Source organism: Perca fluviatilis, chromosome 11 (genome assembly GCF_010015445.1).
Source record: "Perca fluviatilis chromosome 11, GENO_Pfluv_1.0, whole genome shotgun sequence".
Lineage (NCBI taxonomy): Eukaryota > Metazoa > Chordata > Actinopteri > Perciformes > Percidae > Perca > Perca fluviatilis.
The window spans coordinates 12,417,868-12,436,998 of NC_053122.1; the positions used below are offsets into that span (position 1 = coordinate 12,417,868).

The following is a 19,131-nucleotide window of genomic DNA, read 5'->3' on the forward strand; positions in this document are numbered from 1 at the left end:
CCACATAATGAGTCTTAGAAAGTTAATACAAAGTCATTAAAAGTCATTTCTGTTGCTATACAGTGACCGACAGCTCACTTTATACTGCATTCTTCTAATGAGGTGAAGCCACACTGATCTGGTACTCCAAGCTGGGTAAAAAAAAAAAACACAATGAAGTATTCGCAAACAGTGACTCCAGCATGGTGAGTGTATGTATGTGTGGTTGGGGCTGGGGTGGGAGGTAAAACATACAATTACTATACATATGTGTGCGTACAGAAAACGCAGCCTGTCAAGATACAGTATGTTTTTCTATTATCTTGTGCTGCCTGTCTATTCCTGGTTCTAGGCATTCATTCCCTGTGGGTGTCTGTGTGAGCTGCTGAGTAACTCACTCTGAGTGAAGCGTGGAGGGTTGTCGTTGACGTCAGTGAGCTTGACAGTGACGGTGGTGGTCCCAGATAATCCGCCCAGGTGGCCCCCCATGTCCTTGGCTTGAAGCAAAACCAGGTACTGGTCCTGGGTCTCCCTGTCCATGTCGGGTACAGCCGTACGCAGAATACCTAGGGAACAAACACACACAAACATTAGCATCAAGGGTGGCCATGTAGCATTTCAAGCAAAGTAAAATAAGGTTTTTATTGTGGTGAAACGACACCAAATGACCGTAATATATCTGTGAGGGACTAAAAGGTTTTTTTGATCAATATTTATAACTCAATGATTACCAGGCACTGAACCTTATGGCTTTCAAATTACACCTTCTGGCCTGTGCTCTGTTTTGGAAGAAAAGCTGCACATTGGGAATCTTATCCAGCTCTACTCACTATTTTAACTAGAGATGTTTCATACCCATGAACAATATCTGATAAATGAATGAGAATAAATAATAATCTTCACAGAGTCCTGTTTTTTTTTCCCCCCGACAGTCGCGGCTATAGACGGCGGTTGCAGCTAATCCAGTTAATACGGCAATAGCTTCACTTAATTGAGCCAATCAAATCGATTGTTTACCGTGCATAGACAGTTCGCTAAAGAGAACAACAGCGCGAGAGAGATGTGGGAGAGATGACAGCATGGAGCATGAAGCAACTGCCTGCTGCTTTCTGGCTACAGACTGACTGAGACAGTTTCCCCTGGTCTAACCAAAGTAGCACTACACACCTTGAAAATGTTTGGATCGACTTACAGATGTGAGTCAGCTTTCTTCTTTCCTCTATGAACATAAATGAAAACCAAGTACCTCCCAGACTTGCCAAAAAGAACCTACACATGTGCATGAGATAAATAAAGGGAAAGAATTTTTTAAATATATTTTATTTAGAAGATTCTGTCTTTTATTTTAAATTTTTCTTTTATTTAATTGTATACTTTTTATTGATCCCCAGTGGGGAAATTACTTGTTTTTTTACTTACTTTACTTTACTTAAGTTTATTGTGCTAGGACTTTATGGTAAAGATAGCTATTTGTTTATACAAGTTTAATGTGTCTGTATGTTAAAAGTATCTTACTTTGAAAATTGACAATAAATATTGTAGGTGAAATTATATGGAAATGTATGTTGCTGATTTTGTTTGATAGACATGGGGGCAGGCTATAGGATGCAATTTACGCATTATAAAATTTGAATTGCTGGGAGGAAAGTTTAGTAACTGGACCTTTGAATTTAACTGAATACCCCTGCTCTACAGGAGAGTGGTATCACATCTTTTGTATCATGATATCTTATCTTTTCACCAAGCATCTGTAGGTATAACTTCATAATAGGCCTACAAGCTGTAACTAATGACCATATTAATGTTTATTAAATCATTAACCCTATTAATACTTTGTGGAACATGCCATTTGTAATAATTACTTTTGGTCCAGCATGCTTTTTGGTCCAGCATGCTTGCTTTCTCTCTCAATCCAGCTCCTTAACTCATCAGCAAAGTAATGCACACCTTCTTTACAATTCTAGACTTGATGGATTAGTGTAATATAATGTGAAAAGCCTTTATTGATGACTTGCTAACACGTGTAACTGCAAACCTGATGGCTGATTGTACTGTGACAAACCTCAGACCTTTTTCAGAGGCAACTGGATTAACTGTGTTCGAGTACAGATCATCCTCACCCAGAAAAACGACCTTATGGGTCGATTATGCAAGCAGCTCTTGACGACCCACAATTAGGTTTCTTGTTAGGCGGTGACCTCTCGTAGGAAGTGAGGTGATGAAAGTAAAGGTTGGGGTGGTGGGTGGGTCAAACAAAACACAGAACTTTCCCTCAGGATACCGAGGTTCTTCGTCCAATGTGAAACCAAACGTCAGCTGTCATTTTGAAAGTAACCGAGACGCAATGATGTCGTTTGTGACGTCACATTATGTCACATCCTCATTTTAGTAGTTTTACGTGACTAATTTTAAGCCTATGCCTGATGTTTTACTAATCCTAACTATTTTGTTGCCTAAACATAGTTTCCATAATTCCATTTCACAACATTTACTGCGTGTTTAAAACTGCAGTGACCGTCACATGATTACAGCCGTCTTCGGAAATCGACCTATAATGTCATTAAGGTATGAGGATATGTTGTCCAGTAGTAAAACAGCAAATCCAGCTGCCTTTAACTGGACACCCGATGACATTGTGGACTGAGAAACTTAATAGACACCGTGACCTTTTATTAATGACTTTTTAACATTTATAACTGCAGATCTGATTGCTTATTATGAACTGAGAAAGTCATGACCCTTCATCAAAGGCTTCATCAAGACTGCAGTTATACATGTTTGTAAGTCATTAATAAAAGGTCATGGGTTTCATTGCTTTTCAATAAGCCATTTAGCCTGCAGTTGTGAGTTAATAAGTTAATAAGTTGTTATTTCATGGAGGTTGGTCCAGATGCTCTGCAGCTCTTCTATAAAGGGTAACTGCTAAAACTAATCATTGGAGAGGTCTGGCTGATAATGAAAGAGAGTCAAAGACAGAGTAAGTTATGGGGCAGCCAGATGGATGTCCTTACAACCGGGCAACCCACAAGTTGTTCTTATGGCTAATTATTATAAATCTGGGCCAGTAAATTAGGTTGATATATTAGCTGATAATGGCTTATTGCAGATATATCAGCATCAAGAAAGTGTAGTGCAGAAATGAATTTGAAGGAATTTTCCCACTGACTCAACCAAGATATGTATTGAGTTTACCTCAATACATATCTTGTTTCCAGTTCTTTAACAAAACGTATTTAAAATATCATACATATCATTTTAGAATATTTTAAAGTATCAAATAGTAATGTTGTATCAGCCACAGAAATCTAGTTTCAGTCGGGCTATAATTACTGATTTATAAAGCAGTAATAAATCATTTAGTAGCTAACTAGTAACCCTTTCATAAAGTATGCCTTATTAGAAAGTGGTGCTCACTTATATTAGGTACTGTAGCATACTCATCCTCATTGTATTAATAGGACTGTAATGTATGTACTTAGTTCATGTAAACAATGCTGTCAGCAGCTCCTCGATCATTATCAATGGTAATAAAGTCCAGTTGTTGCTGTGTAAAAACCCATAGCTTCAGTTATAGTAATTGAAAGCTTTCAGTCTAATTGACAGATGTAATTCTTCTTAGACTTCTTGGGCTTTTGAAGCCCTTTCAAAACCTATTGGACAAAGCACCTTGTCATCAGGCAAAAGACATGACTGCTTTACCTGACAATCTGACAGCTTTTCGGACTTTTTGGAGACACCCAATTTCCATTTGACAGCGACAATCTATTACTTAATGTCCCGTTAAAGGCACACAGCAACACACACACACACACACACAAACACACAAATATATATAAACACAGATATGTGAGGAAGCTCATATGGGAAAGATAAATCACCCTATACCAAAAGCCAGACAGTAGCTCACAGTCTTTAACAGCACAATAAGACACATCACTTACAAACATTCGACATCGATCACCTCCTCTGTGTAAATGACCTCATTTTGCTACATATGATTGGATGTTGCACATCAAGTGCTGGCTGCTCTCGCACCAACATCAGCCACAACACCGGCCTGGATGACTTGGCAGCTCAAGGTGAATCACATTCACGGCAGGCTGTTTTGAATTCTAACGAACGAGCAGGTATATGTCTAGGTTTCTGAGCGGAATTCATAAGCAAACAAACTGAATATATGAGCAAATGTGCTCACCTCTGAGTGTACGGTTTTGAAAAAGACCTTTGGTGATGTAGCCAACGGGGAACGGTGTGATTGAGAAAAGGAGATATAGAGCGGAGAGAAGAGAGAAGAGAGCGAACATGTTCCGAATACTAACGCTCGTCTAATAGCACAGTGTCACAGCTAATACACACACTGGGTGGAATTAGGTTTATATTCCCTAATTAACATTTCAAAAAGCGCTGCAGCTCTCTTCGCTTGTTGCAGAGGTCCTCACATGTCAAAGCAATCAGTTACTAAACATTGACATTCAATGAGCAAAACACAAGTAGCGGCCACCTGTGACCCTTGTGGGCCTAATAAACGCTCACATGCAGACACATACTCCCACACGCATATAAAAAACAACTTCAGCAGCCTCATCGTGAGCTATATGCAATGTGTTTATATGTGCACTGTCAATCAAAGCAGCATCTAAAGCATCAGACAGTTAGAGCTCCATTTGTGAGTCAACCCAGCAATGATTTTCCCCCCCAAGGCACATTGCTAAAAAAAAAAAAAAAAAAATAATCATAATAAAATAAAATAAATAAATAAAGCACCCTCGACTGAAAAATAACTTTTTTGCCCTTGGGTGACGTGCTAGACACGAAAGCATATAAAAAAATACACACAGCAGACAGGTCCTTTGTGCCCCCTGTAATCTGTCCTGTGTAATAGTTCACAAACCTCTGCTGACATCTCTCTTTGAACACATGTCTTTTTGTTTTTGCTTCAACCAGAAATAATAACATTAGGCTGTGTTTTGTGTTCAGGCCCTGGCAGCATGAATACATTTGTGCATCATAGTGGAGCAAACCGGGGAGGGGGGAGATACGTGTGTGTGTGTGTGTGTGTGTGTGTGTGTGTGTGTGTGTGTGTGTGTGTGTGTGTGTGTGTGTGTGTGTGTGTGCATTTCAGAACAGGGTGTTTGAGGCGAAGGGTAAAGTTGAAATGGAAATGATGGATGACTAAGTGTGACAAGAGAAGAACGGATGCACAAGGGGGAAAAGTGTTAGTTTGAATGTGTGTGTGTGTGTGTGTGTGTGTGTGTGTGTGTGTGTGTGTGTGTGTGTGTGTGTGTGTGTGTGTGTGTGTGTGTGTGTGTGTGTGTGTGTGTTATCATGTCCGTCCATCCTCACATGCTCATCTCTGTGTGTGTGTGTGTGTGTGTGTGTGTGTGTGTGTGTGTGTGTTTGTGTGTGTTCGAGACTCAGGCCTGAATTTACTTGTTTGCTCCTACAGTATGTGTGTTTGCACTGCAACATCTAGAGTATATTTGCTTTTCTGCAGGGTGTGTGTATTTGCTTCCTGACATCTGCGCATCTTACATTTCTCCGCCCATGTGTGTTATGTTATGTTGGGAGCACATACACACATGGGCACACACTCACAGATATATAAACACACTCACCTGTCTGGGGATCGACAGAGAAGTACTGTTGGCCCTGCACCAGTGTGTACACTAGCTTGGCGCTGTTCCCATAAGTCGGGTCATCAGCATCTGTCGCTGTCACCTGGATTATAGACGTGCCTGCAGGGAGGAGAGACAAGGAGGATGGGGGGCAATGAGGTAGGAAAAGGAGAGAAAGGAGAGAAAGGAAGCAAGGAGGAGAAGAAGGGGAGAGAAAAGGGAGGAGGAAAGGGAATAAGAAAAAAGGAGAAAGAGTCAAAACAAGGCAGAGCTGGAGCTAAGTGGACAGACTGCACTTTCAGAGCAAAAGAAACCTTTTTATCAAGACAACCTCCACTCTCCTCTCTCACTCCTTCTTTTTCAATCTCTTTCTGACGGCAGTGTGACAAATACTTTATTCGGCCCCCCTGCACGCACCCTCTCCCTCTTTTACCCCCCCTCGATTCCCTCTGACTCACTTCATTTCTCTTCATCTCCGTCTCCAATTCCCTTTAGCTCTCTCTCAATCGGACCGTCTGTCTCTCCAACAGCCTCCCTCTCACTCCCTTAAATCTTCTTGCTACGGCTCATGGAGTGTCAATTTGGCAGGGACGTTGCGGAAATTGTGAGCAAAAAAATGGAAATATACTAAATACAGTAAACACATTTCATATGTAGTGTATTCATATATGTCTATATTTATACAAGCGCAGGGAGACAACTTTGCCCAGTGGGACTAGACAAGATAGGAAGAAGAAGGGGATTTGTGGGAGCAGCTGCTACTTTATTTCTGATCATAGCCATGACAGTATCACTACGGGGAAGATAGAGGAAGGTGGGTGATGTGTAGGGAAGGTGGGTAGTGGCGCGTGAGATCCTCTGGTTGATGATCCACTACAGGTAGTTGAGAATCAGATGGGTTATAGTATTGACAGATGGCAGATGTAAGATCAGCAAAGATTGCACCAGAGACCGTTCGATAAAGGAGAGCGAGAGATTGTGTTCTTTCGGTGTATTTTATCGGCAGTATTTTTACTTTTAAAAGTACATTTGCTGGTAAATCGTGTGCACTTATACTTGAGTAAGATGTTGAATGTAGGACTTTTATATAATGGAGTACTCTTCTAGTTACTGTAAAAAAGCCAGTTGATTAATCATCCAAACCCCTTCATTTGCAGGTGAAACCAACGCGAGCACTCCTAGAGTATAACGCTTGTCATGAACATCAAACCTCGATTTGTTGTTTATTAATATACAGTACATTCTGTATATAATTAGTATTAAGTACAGTTAAACAGAGAGTAGGCACATTTTTCTTTACCTGTGTTTTCAGATGTTTGGTGATTATTTTTAATACATGCTCACTTTTGATTTCATTCTCCATTTCTAGCCAGCTAGAAAAAAAACTATTACAGCACTATCTGCACTTTCTGTTTTTATTTCAAAGCACTCCATCACCGAATCAGCTTCGCTCACAGACTGACACAGACTACAAAGTGTCTGCTTATGAAACCCTTTATGTTTAGGGCTTTTTTTCTATTATAGATAATAGAAAAAAAGTAGATGCAGGGGGGCATACGCACGTAGGTAGACAGAAATGTTTCTTTTGACAGGAGTAAAAACTAATCAGACTTAGGGATCAAACAGATTGGCTCTGAGGTTGATGCAACAAGTGCAAATCGGAAGCAAACCTACATAATTGGTATGCAGCCTGCCAGCCGTGCTATACAGCCAGTTACACTCCGCAAGGATCAAATGTTCACACTGCCATGATTCCATCTGGAATGCATGTTCTTACCATCAGACATCTGTCCTCTAGGGAAAAAGGAATAAGAGTCGCTCCCTAGTTTGTGTATACAATATATACATATATATATTTATATATATAACATTTGTACTCAAGGTTAAACTTTAAATGTGAGTCATTTTCCCAGAATGCAGATACACATCTGGCAAGATGTTTATACCCAGTCGAGTGAAACCAACACAAAACACTTTGCAGACACAAATTTTAAGCGGGGAACTGGCTCAGTTCCAGCGCACCTTGCGTCAGTGTCTCATTGGCGTAGATGAGACACCCACTCCCCCCCTCTCTCTCTCTCTCTCTCTCTCCCCCCCCACCCTCGCCCTTAAATGTCTCATGTAACGAGTCTTTGATAGGATCCTCACAGCAGTGCTATCTCCCCAGTCACGCGTGCTGCAAAGCACCTTGGTAAATATTGAATCGTCAAGTAAATATTGAATCCATGATTGACTGAACAACTCAATCTGAAGACTGAGCTGCTATGAAGAGCAGATGCTTATAAGGCAGCTGATAGGATTACTAAATAGTGCTCGTCTCCATCGCCCCCTCTCCATGAGCATGCTGCTGGCAGGGTCATTATTCTAATGTGAATTAAACAATTCCGTGCGGGAGGGGCCTTGATGTTTAGAAACAACCTAGAAGAGGCAGATGTTGAGTACCTCAGGCCACATTTGCTGAACTTTTCTAAACTAATCAGTTTAGGGGTGAATTATTTAAAATAATACCCTCTTTTCTGGCAAATTTGAAAGTTTTCCAGAAAGCAATTTTCCATGCTTTTAAAAGGGAAGGGTGCTCCACAAAGTAGAACCCATTTTCAAGAAGCAGAGCGGAGTTTAAATGGAGATTAGAGTACTTTTTGTACATACAAACTGTTTCCTACAGGCACTCTGCAGTCATGCTCTGAATTACAATCTCAGACAGTTATTGTGACTCCAACATCTCACTGCAATGAGTGCAAAAGTCCCCCCCCCCCCATCTCTGCCCTTATCTTTTTTTTCATTCCAAATCCAAGCGCTTCTATCACACTGTACATGGTCTTTCTTCAGCCACAGAAATATTATCAGGTCACTGTGGCTGTGACATGCATTCTGTCACAGCTTGTTAAGTAAAACAATGAAATGAAAATAATTTCTTTCCAAGTGGATCATTTTGGGGTGTGAGTATTATCTTATACACAGACACTGCCATACATCAATGCCAATAGGAAACAGGGCAGTGTTTAAACAGGAATTTCTAAACAGTACCCTTAGATTTCGTTAAGATTTTCATGTTGAACAACTGAGTTAAGGTGTTTGCACCAGAAACCCATTTTTCTTATTTTACCATGACTGTCTTTGTTCATTTCAAAGAATCCACCAATTCTGCAACAGTAAAAGCATTTCAAACTAGGAGCTCTATTTTACTGAAAATGGCTGCGAACACAAGTTCAAGTTTCAAGTGCAGTAGGTGTGACCAACTCATTCTTGGTTGTATGTGTAACGAGGCTAGAAATGTATGGATATGACATGATTGGTAGACGGAATGGATTATTCACAGGTGGAGTCAGGGTAGGTTTTTTAGGCCAATCGCGACGCTAGCTCCTTATCCCATTTAAAAGCGGCTGACAGTTTCCTAATGAGCCGAGAGGAAACTGCTCTCCTCTGGAAAGAGCAGATCCCAAAGCAGCAATGCGGTAAACATGACTCGACTATGAATAGACAGCAGAATCCCTAATATACTGATTATGTCTTCTTTTTATGTAGTACAATACAAGCTGTTTCTGTGTGTAGTTTTTATGCTCAAATGATTAAATATATTGTATTCAGTAAGTTGTATCTGTGTACTTTACATTTACATGCACACAATCAAGCCACAACTGCGAGATAAAAACAACAGTCTGTTTAAGTCATTTACATGATTACATAACCTGGGAGCTCCACATATAATAATATTAATAATAACCCAAACTGTTCGGCCTTTGTATAATTACAAGCACCACATCTCTTAAATTAGAGACTGCAGATGGAGCGTATGCACTGTATCATTCCTGCTGCTGTGTGATGTCTACAGGTATTTAATCAACAAAAGGGAAAATACCTCATACATCCTGCAAACGGCTGTGGTGACAGTATTATTAAAAATCACCCATTAATCCAACCCATTACAGAATCTGCCTGCATTGCATTTAAATTGTGCTCCAATTTGCATTTGATTTCTGGGTTTTTGGAAAGGGTCTGCGTGTGCACATTCGCCAACTCCAGCCATGAAATTCTCTCTGTCTGGTCTGAGCAGGCGGAAACTGAGATGCAATTTCATGCCAAAAGAGTAATAAAATTGAACAGCACCGCCTGACCTGCCTGCTCCCAACAAAAGTGCATTTAAAACTTCTACAAAAGGTATATACTTTATGGTGTAAGATTTATAATTTACACGTGCTTTCAAGATACATTCAACTTTATGTTTTGTAAAAGTTGGTTTAACGCCATATATCTCTGGCAATTCTTTTTCAGGAATAACCCCTTGAGATGTAGCATCTCGTTTTCGAGGGGGTTCTTAGCGACATAAATATAGAGTGCAATCACAATTAGACACAACAGTGAACAAAACAACAACAGCAACAAACAAACAAAGACAGAAAAAAGTATCATAATCAGCCAAACAGGCAATCATATTCGATTTCTAGGCAGAGCAAGAATGAAATTGGATATTAGTAATAATATTGGAAGTGGTGGCTACAGTGTTATCATGGTGTTGTAGAGTTGGTACTGTAATAAGAAGACAGGGCATTTTTAAAGGAGTGGGGAGATAAAATGGATCAAATGTTTACAGGTAGATTATTCCAATCTGAGGGGGCTTTAAACCTAAAGGTTTTCTTAGCTGTAGAGGAAGATAGAGCAAGAACAGAAGAAAAGCTGTGTAGAGTGTTTTAATTGGTAGTTAGAGGAAAAGTGTACCTTGAGCTGTTTAAAAAAATGGGGTAATTGAAATGTATACATTCATAAATAAACTGTAACCAATGCTGCTGTCTTCTTATTGAGGGTGATGATGAAGCAAATTGTTCATATATAATACAATGATAAATTATAGATATTTTATATCAAACATATATATCTATATATCTATATCAAACTCTTATACAAAACAGGAGGTAAAGCATATGTCCTAGATATGAAGAAACTATAGCAATACAAATGTCCTTCACTTTGTGCCGCTTTTAGCTTGTAACTGCACTAAAAAAGCCCTTTAGAAATTATATCTAGGTGTTACAATCTGAAAAGGGCAGATCCTTGAATTCTGACATGTGCTACATGGACTAACCTGTGTTGAAACTATACAGAGGGGAATATTTCACTTGCAGCTCTCTTGCACCTGACAGGCAGTTTGCCAGATTTCTTTCATTAGTAAATGTTTGCGCATTTATTCTCAGACTGCCTTTGACTTTGCAAAAGTCTTCAAGCCTAAAGGGAAACATGGAAAAGATCAAATAGGCCTCTTATTAACATATATTATGGACACGCGTCACCGAGTTGTTCATTCATTAGACCTACAGCAGGTTAATCTGCTGTGTTTACTTAATTATATTCCAGTTTATTAGGTGCTATAATTTGGCAATCGCTTAAGGCATACAATGTTGCTTGTTTTGAATACAATATCAGTTTGGCTCAATAAAATAAAACTGTCAAGACTACGGTATGAAACTGAACTGAATTGTACTGAAGACAGACCAGTCAAAATGTCAGCCTATTTCATTTTACAGATGAATTCTCACCTTGTGTGTATAACTTCACCTTGACTATAAGCCATAGTGCTGTTGATGAAAATCTGTACGTGCTTGTGATAATTTACCATACAGTTTATGTGAGAATAGCATTATTAATTGCTATTAGTAGCTTAACACTTTATTGTATGTACCGGTATACATGAGTGATATTATTCTATTTATGTTTGTTTGTTGCAATAAAGTCCCTGAAAACTTTAATGAGGCTACATGAATGATTATGAATTCATGCATATGAAAAAGCATTAATTTATTCATGTAGTAATTCATTAACTATCAATAATATAAAAGGATTAATATTATCTAATGCATGACTTAATGCAGGAACAATATGTAAATCAATGCCTTAATTGGTGCATTCATTATAATATTGTTTCTGCATTAAGTCATGAGGTACATGAGGTAATATTAATCCATAATTTCATGCTTTTTCATGCATGGAGTCACAAGTCACCCTTCAAATCTTAAGTATTTTTCTATAACTCTGAATATTCATGATTAAATGAGCAACACCAAAATTGAGAAAGAAATATCTTATTGCATTTTTTTATTTAACAGACAAAAACTCATCCTAATTTGCAGGACAGTGTGGGTGTGGTTTGATCACATTTGACTGCCAGGAACCAAACAACCTCATGTTTTATTTGCTCTGGCATATTCTATATCAACGACGTTTCAACGAACGTTTCATTTCCACCGAATGTCCGTCACTTTCCGCTTTCTTTTTGTCGCCATTTTAAACTCCGGTCTCTGTCCAGAAAAGGCCCAGCAGAGGTTACACTTCCTGCGACAGCTAAGGAAGTTTAATCTGCCTAAGGAGCTGCTGACCACTTTCTACACAGCCATCATTCAGTCTATCATCTGCACCTCCATCACTGTCTGGTTTGGGTCAGCCACCAAACAGGACAGGGCCAGACTGCAACGGACAATTAGGGCTGCAGTGAGGATCATTGGAGCTGACCTTCCCTCAATCCAGGACCTGTCCTTCGGGGGTCAGAAAAGCGGCAAAAAACAAACCTCTGAAAAACTCACATCCTCGTCACCACCTGTTCACACTGTTCCTCCTCCTCCTCTGGTGGGCGGGTACTCACTGCCGCCAACAGCCAACACCAACACACACACACCGTCCCTTCTCCCTTTCCTCACGCACTCACTCTGTTGAACAATCAACATTGTTCTGCTCATCTACCTCATGTATATTTCAATCTTACAATTACAATATTGTTATTAATATATGACCATTGCACCGAACTGTCTTGCACTATATTTATATTTATACTTAAATCTTAAATCTCGGACTATAGGCCTACTGATATTGCACCATTCCCTCCCTCTCTTCAATTGCTACTGTATATCTTTTGTAAATTCTAGTGCAGTGTTATACCGTATACTTAACAGTATTTTTTATATTTCTTACTGTCATTTCTGTTTTTTTATTCTTTATAGGTTAAGTGAGTGTTGTACTTGAGAGCTAAGATTAGCTGGAGTCAAATTCCTTGTTTGTCTACGCAAACCTGGCCAATAAAGCTGATTCTGATTCTGATTCTGATTTCTGAGGACTATAGTTAACTGCTCCTCAAATCTCTGCAGGGTAAATCCAGACAGCTAGCTAGACCATATGTTGAATCTGAGTATTCTGTTGCACAACTAGAACAACCTTTGAACGTAAACATGTTCCAGCCAAACAGTTTCCTTCCGGGGGCTATTTTGCAGCGGCACCGTTGCTCCATCCGGCGCTTGTGATTGGTATAAAGAAATGCCAATAACCTAGAGCGTTTTTCTCCTCCTCCGCGCTATAGAGGAATGTCTGGCAATGCGAGACTAGCTCAGACAGATACATCTGGTCCATCTCCAGCTCAGACAGATTTCCAGCCTGCCAAACCCTGGTGGGGGACCAATCACAACCGTTTAGCACATATGGGGCAGGTTATAGACAATGACTGGCAACCTGCGGCCAATCAAAATTCAGGAATTCTTTTTATCAGCTGCAGTAAGCTCTGCAAAGTTGTTTTGATATCAGAGGCAGTATACAGACCCCATCTTTAGTTAAGTAAATAAACTCTCCCTGACAACTTATATTCTGAAAACTATCCATCTATTAGACCTATTGAACTGTATTTAACCTGCTAATGTGTCGCAGGTTTTCCCACCATACAATACCCATTTCATGAATCATTTTGATGAAATTTAAAATGGCTGTGTACAAAATGGTAATACAGTGTGAATGAAATCCTAGCAGACAGTTATGTGTTGTATAACAGCTGCATAGCTGCTGCTGTCAAAACCTCATATGCAAGACATCTACATAGACACGTTCGTTGTATTTCAAATATTAGTTAATGTCACACTTTAAGTGCTTTTTTATAATAGGTGTTATATTATAGTTCATCTAATGGAGGTTTTAAATGTTTAAACGTTTCATTTAGCTGACAATAATTGATATTTTGTATTTTTCAAAATATCACATTCTTCTTATAGAAAGAGAAGTTTTTGAGCCGGCTATATAGACTACCATTTCAAAGCTGTTGAATAAAATACCTTCAGACAATTCAGCCCTCTGAGATAAAAATAATAAAATATGCTGTCTAGCTGTGGTCAGAGGGGACATCCATCATTTTGGAGCTTGACAGCAGCTGGACCGGCTGGTGCTTTATTGTGATTAAACAGCAAACCAATAAAATGCAACAGCCTTAGTTTATACAGAATGTGACTTCAATAACCCACTCAATCAAGGTAAGTTCTTATCCCAGCTAAAACATTATTTTTTATCATTTTTGCTCTCATTACTGAATCACAGCGGAGAAAAGACATGAAAGATGAGATAAAGAAATGTATGCGACATGTAACAAAGATTCCAGGCAAAATTGTAATCCGTTAGCCAAATGAGCAACCAAAAAACCTCTCCAAATCCAGGATTGTAATTATGTTACCTCATGTTCAGGTTTGCACAAATGTTACCTGGTCAAGCTATAATAGCAGTACCTCCATGTCATCTTCTGGTCGAAAGATTAAGCGTAATCATCTTTCTATCATGAAAAATGTAACTATTCACTGCTGTCTGGATGGCAGATGGCGTTGCAATAGCAATTTATTCACGTACTGAGCCAGTCAGATCACAGCAGAAAGTTCAGATGATCATATTACGGGACAGCTTTGAGCAGCTATCCTTCTAGATGCAACTAGTTTATGTACAAGAATTCATTTTTGGTGGGTACAAAGACACAGGAATTCAAAGTGTTAAATAAGAAAATAAGACATATAATATATATATATAAAAAATATACATTACTACATAAAGTATACATGATGTGTATACATTTTTAAAACATAATTCATTATTATGAAATTGAATTTCATCATTCTTATTCTAAGTTTTTATAAATTATGAAAATTATGCTTTTATTTTATAATGTCACTTTTCATGATAGCATCACCAGTGTTTACCTCCCCACGTTTCAGCCGATCACATGTTTCCTAAACTTCACTAACAATCCCAGTGTGCAATTCACCGCTCATTATAGAGCAAACTGTAGGGAGAAGTGAACGAGGGAGTGATTTTGCATAGCCATAGAGCTAACACTGTTGCCGCCATCATTTGCTCTTCCCTTTATTGCTAGGTAATACATCCAAGCTCACAGACCAACCGAGTTAGTTAGCTGGCTAGTTATGTAGAATGTATAGAAAAAAAGAGGTTAGTTATTGTACTGTAACTGTGTTCACTGTGTTCAATTGTAGCAGCAGCTTCCAGTTGATTGGTTCAGAATTAATTTACCATTGTTGCCCAAGCTAGCTAGCTGGCTATATTTTTGTTAACAGTTGGATAGCCTGCTAAGGGGCTGGGGGCACATGCTGATTGGCTGAAAGGTGAGGGGGGCGGGCATTGGTGACTCTACTGTAAATAAAGTGGCAATAGGAAATAAAAGTGACATTGGGAAAAAATACTGTCATACCATAACAAATGACGTTAAAGAAAAATAACATAATAAGGAGCTTAGTTTTCACAATAATGAATTGAGTTTTAAATTAAAGTTTTAAATTTGAGGTTCAAATTATAAAATTATTTCATAATTTATTGGGTAATTTATATATTCTACTTTATTTATTCATATGATTAATTATTGCATGTCGTATTTATTATTTAACATTGGAAACTATGCACTCCATACACTTCTCCCCACTGCCCACTCTACTTCCAGTACCTATATTTGCCATCTCAGGCACGGTGGCGATGTAGGGGCCTTCATCAAAGATAGGTGGGTTGTCGTTGATGTCCTGCACCCGAATTAAAAACTGTGAGGAGGGCTCCAGGGCACGGTCTGTCTGCCTGTCGGTGGCCGTGGCGGTGAGACGGTACTCATCCTTCTCCTCGCGGTCCAGTGGCTTGGTGACGTGGATGTTACCTGTCTTCTCGTCTATCACAAAGACTGAGCCCGCTCCCTCGCCTCGCAGGACATACTTAGTGCGTCCATCATTCCTGTCCATGTCGGTGTGGAGCTGGGTGAGAGAGGAGGGGAAGAGGGGTCAAGATAACAAAAAAAAGACAGATAAAATAGAAGCAAAGAGGAAACAAATAAAAAGGGGAAAATAGAAAGTGAGAAAATGTGAGAGGAAAGGAAAGACAAGGACAAAAAGGGTGGGAGAGAAAGACAAGAGTAAACACCAGTTAAAAATTAAGTTGTTTTTTTTCAAGACAGGCAATGAAGACAAAACAAGCAGATTATCCCCTTCATGCCTCCAGGATATAATGAATTTAAGCAGAGGCAGACAAAAGAAATATGCACAATACCTCCCTCTCTCTCTCACACACACACACACACACACACACAGACACACACAGACACACACACACACACACACACAGGGACACACGTTTTCCCCATTGTACTGTGTCTCTTCTTTCTATTCCTGCAGTATGAGCAGTTATGAACCAGGATCTCCTTGCTCTCCAATGATATCCAGAACACATACTCTCCTGCTCACTCTTAAAGCCTCTATTCACTTACCAGCAGCTGTGGACGGCAAGAGCTTACTAGTCTGCGCACATGCAATGCCTGCTATTTAATGAAAGCACCTAATCAAAGGAATAATAAACGGTAGGCCAATCAATTATTCCCTAACTAATAGGTGTGTATGAGGGAGAGAGGGGTGTATGGGAGTGGGACATGCTGTTATCGATCACAGCGCTGTGTTGAGCTTTATTGGATCAGCGCCTGGCAGGATGGCAGAGCAGCGAAGCGACCAGCGGCCTCTCATGCAGGGAGAGGTAATATCAGGGAAGGCTCCACACTGGCCTCCGTCCCCGACGAGAGAAACACGCCAGCGGGACGCGGCCAGCACATCAAGATTCAATCTCATTACCCCACACCTACGTGGATCGAATAGCAACTGTGACCGAAAAATTGTGCTAAAAAAGTGATAAATTAGCCGCCACTCGCAAGAAAGTGTGACAGTGTGACTTTAGAGGGAGGGAAGAGCCGGCTGTGGAGGGGATGGGTGGGTTCGCTTAAGAAGGCATTGTTGCATGGCAACAGCTAAGCACATTTGCTAAATGAAATGAGAATGGATACTGTGAATCGGAATGTTCATTTAATTTGAGGATCGCCATTTTTCAAGGAGGGAAATAGCATGAATGCGCCAGCTTCCCAGGGGGTAAACGATAAGTACGGATGTTGACAAGGTTGTTGGTAGCTAAGAAAGCAATCAAAAGTTCAGACTGTTTGAAAGTTGAAAGCTAAAATTTGGCACAAAGTCAAAAGTTAAACAACACTTCACCTTCAGAAGATCCCTTTATTTAAATGACAATGTAAATTGGAAATTTTAAAAGCACTCTAGCCAACATAGAGGGTGTTGTGTGAAAGCAGAATGCACTTAGGAAACTAGAAATAGCCCTAATGCTGTTCTGAAGTCTTTTCTCTATACCCATGGATGCACCCTGTAATGTAACAGAGGGGGGTTATCTTTGAATTAGTCTGGCTCAACGGATTTACATTGCTGGTATTTAGCCTGTGAATGGTGTAAAGAAAAACAAACAAGCCAGAGTGCATTGTCCCCTATCCCAGAATAGATAAGCAGTGTAGCCAGACCATACTACATCCGTGGAGATGTGACCATATGAGACTAGCTATCTTTGACTAACTTATCATGTTCATGCTAGCTCGGTTTGTGAAGTTAGCCCAAGGAAATTTTGCGACAATAACAAAAGTGACCATGTGTTAAAGTAATACTTGGCCTGAAACCTTTAACTGGAAATATCAAACTCTCACCCCTGTTTGCTTTAAAATTAGCGATTAAAACTTTGCAGTTTGCTGTGGCTAGCTTGGATTCATGGTGCTTTTAGACTAAAAGCACCATGAATCCAAGCTAACCAATAATTTAGCTACATTATGTCAATCCTCGTGCACTACTCTGCCAAGCTCATAAGCAGGTGTGTGTGGGTGCACTGGTTAGAGTAGTGCTTCCATTTGTCAGACCGTAGAGCATGAGCTTTGCTAAGTAAGCCTTGTATTTAACCATTCTGGTAAAACATACTGAGCATACTGACACATGGCAGAGGACTTATGAATTATGATGCAGAGGTGCTTTGAAAAGTTTCTCTTGACATTTTTATACTATATTTCTTTCCAGTGTGAAGACTCTCAAAAGACAGATTTTGAGTGGCGAATCATTTGAATATGTCATCACATACTTTTTACAACAGCAGAATCTCAGTTTATTTTTGTAGGTTTTTTTTGCCCATTTTAATGCCCACCAGTTCAAGCACTCTTTGTCATTAAGCTTTTTTTCCCCAGCAGACAATTTCACTTGTTATAGTAGGAAAAGCACAGGTGTTACTAATAGGCCTGCGCGATTTAATTTTTAAATGACATTGACATGTTTTAATTATGTAAAGACATGTTCAAGGAGTTCAGATAGAGCCTGTATCAGGGCCATATTTGGTTCAATGTGTTATATGTCACTGTTTTTGGTAGCCTACTGTACTTAAATGGCCAGTATGTACTTTATTTTCTTTATTCATTGAAGCCTCCATGTTTACAGGCTTGTGGTGATGCGCAATGTCCTATAGGTGCCAAAAAAAAAATCTGTTTGGTACTACCAATTTGTTTTGTTTTGTCATGGTTAATGTGTGCAATAAACATTACACATCGTGAGAAAAAAATCTTGGCAGAGAATCGTGATATCAATTCTAAGCTAAAAAATCATGATTCATATTTTTCCCCGAATCGTGCAGGCATAGTTACTAATAACATTAACGATGGCTCTGTTCTATTCAAATGCCCCAGTAAACCATGGCGGTGTGACATTGAGCCGAAATACCAGGACCCTGAAACTGAAGCAGCTAAATGGAATTCAGACGTCATTAACTGTTTTATTTACACCTGTGCTTTTCCAAATGTGGCATGTCCAAAGGTATTTTATGAAAAAGGCAGATCCAGACCCTGTCAATTTATCTTGAGGACCTTTACAGTTTAGGATATATAAATTAACAAATGATTTTGTAGGAGTACAGCACAGTGGGGAAAGAATACTATAAAGCCAAATGTCTCTGTGATTTCGTTTTTTGTTCTGTAGTTACATTTCTTAGCCAGGAAACCATAAAATCACCCACTCAGCCACTCCACATACTGTATTTACCTTCTTTATAGTGACTTTAATTTACAAACACCAGTCCTCATGTAGCTTTTGCTATTGCTAACTCCAGACATTTGTTCCTGCCTGATTGTACTTGTCTGCCTGTTCCATATTATTGTCTGCCTATGTTCTGAACAATAACTAAGTAAACCTCACTTTTTACCTGCCCACAAAACACCTACCAGAACTGTGACTAGGCTTAATATTTATGGCAATGCCCTGTAAATTTGAATACAGTAAATCTAGAATATATCTAGGACAGACTGGTGCACCATCTATAGTTATAGTAAAGTAAGCAATGACCTTCACATGGACCTCTTCAGGTCGCTCTGGTACAATATACAAACCTGCTAGAAGCAGTCCTGCAA

The 19,131-nt window shown here is 39.5% G+C and overlaps 1 protein-coding gene across 1 annotated transcript in view; it reads right to left on the reverse strand.

The window, feature by feature from the left end:
* LOC120568866 (cadherin-2B) overlaps nt 1-19,131 on the reverse strand; it is a 153,648-nt gene that overhangs the window by 56,885 nt on the left and 77,632 nt on the right. Inside the window, exons 3-5 of the mRNA XM_039816603.1 lie at nt 15,334-15,628; nt 5,595-5,714; nt 378-545 (exon numbers count right to left, since the gene is read on the reverse strand). Of these exons, the coding sequence (XP_039672537.1) occupies nt 378-545; nt 5,595-5,714; nt 15,334-15,628 (583 nt within the window). The remainder of the gene's footprint in view (nt 1-377; nt 546-5,594; nt 5,715-15,333; nt 15,629-19,131) is intronic.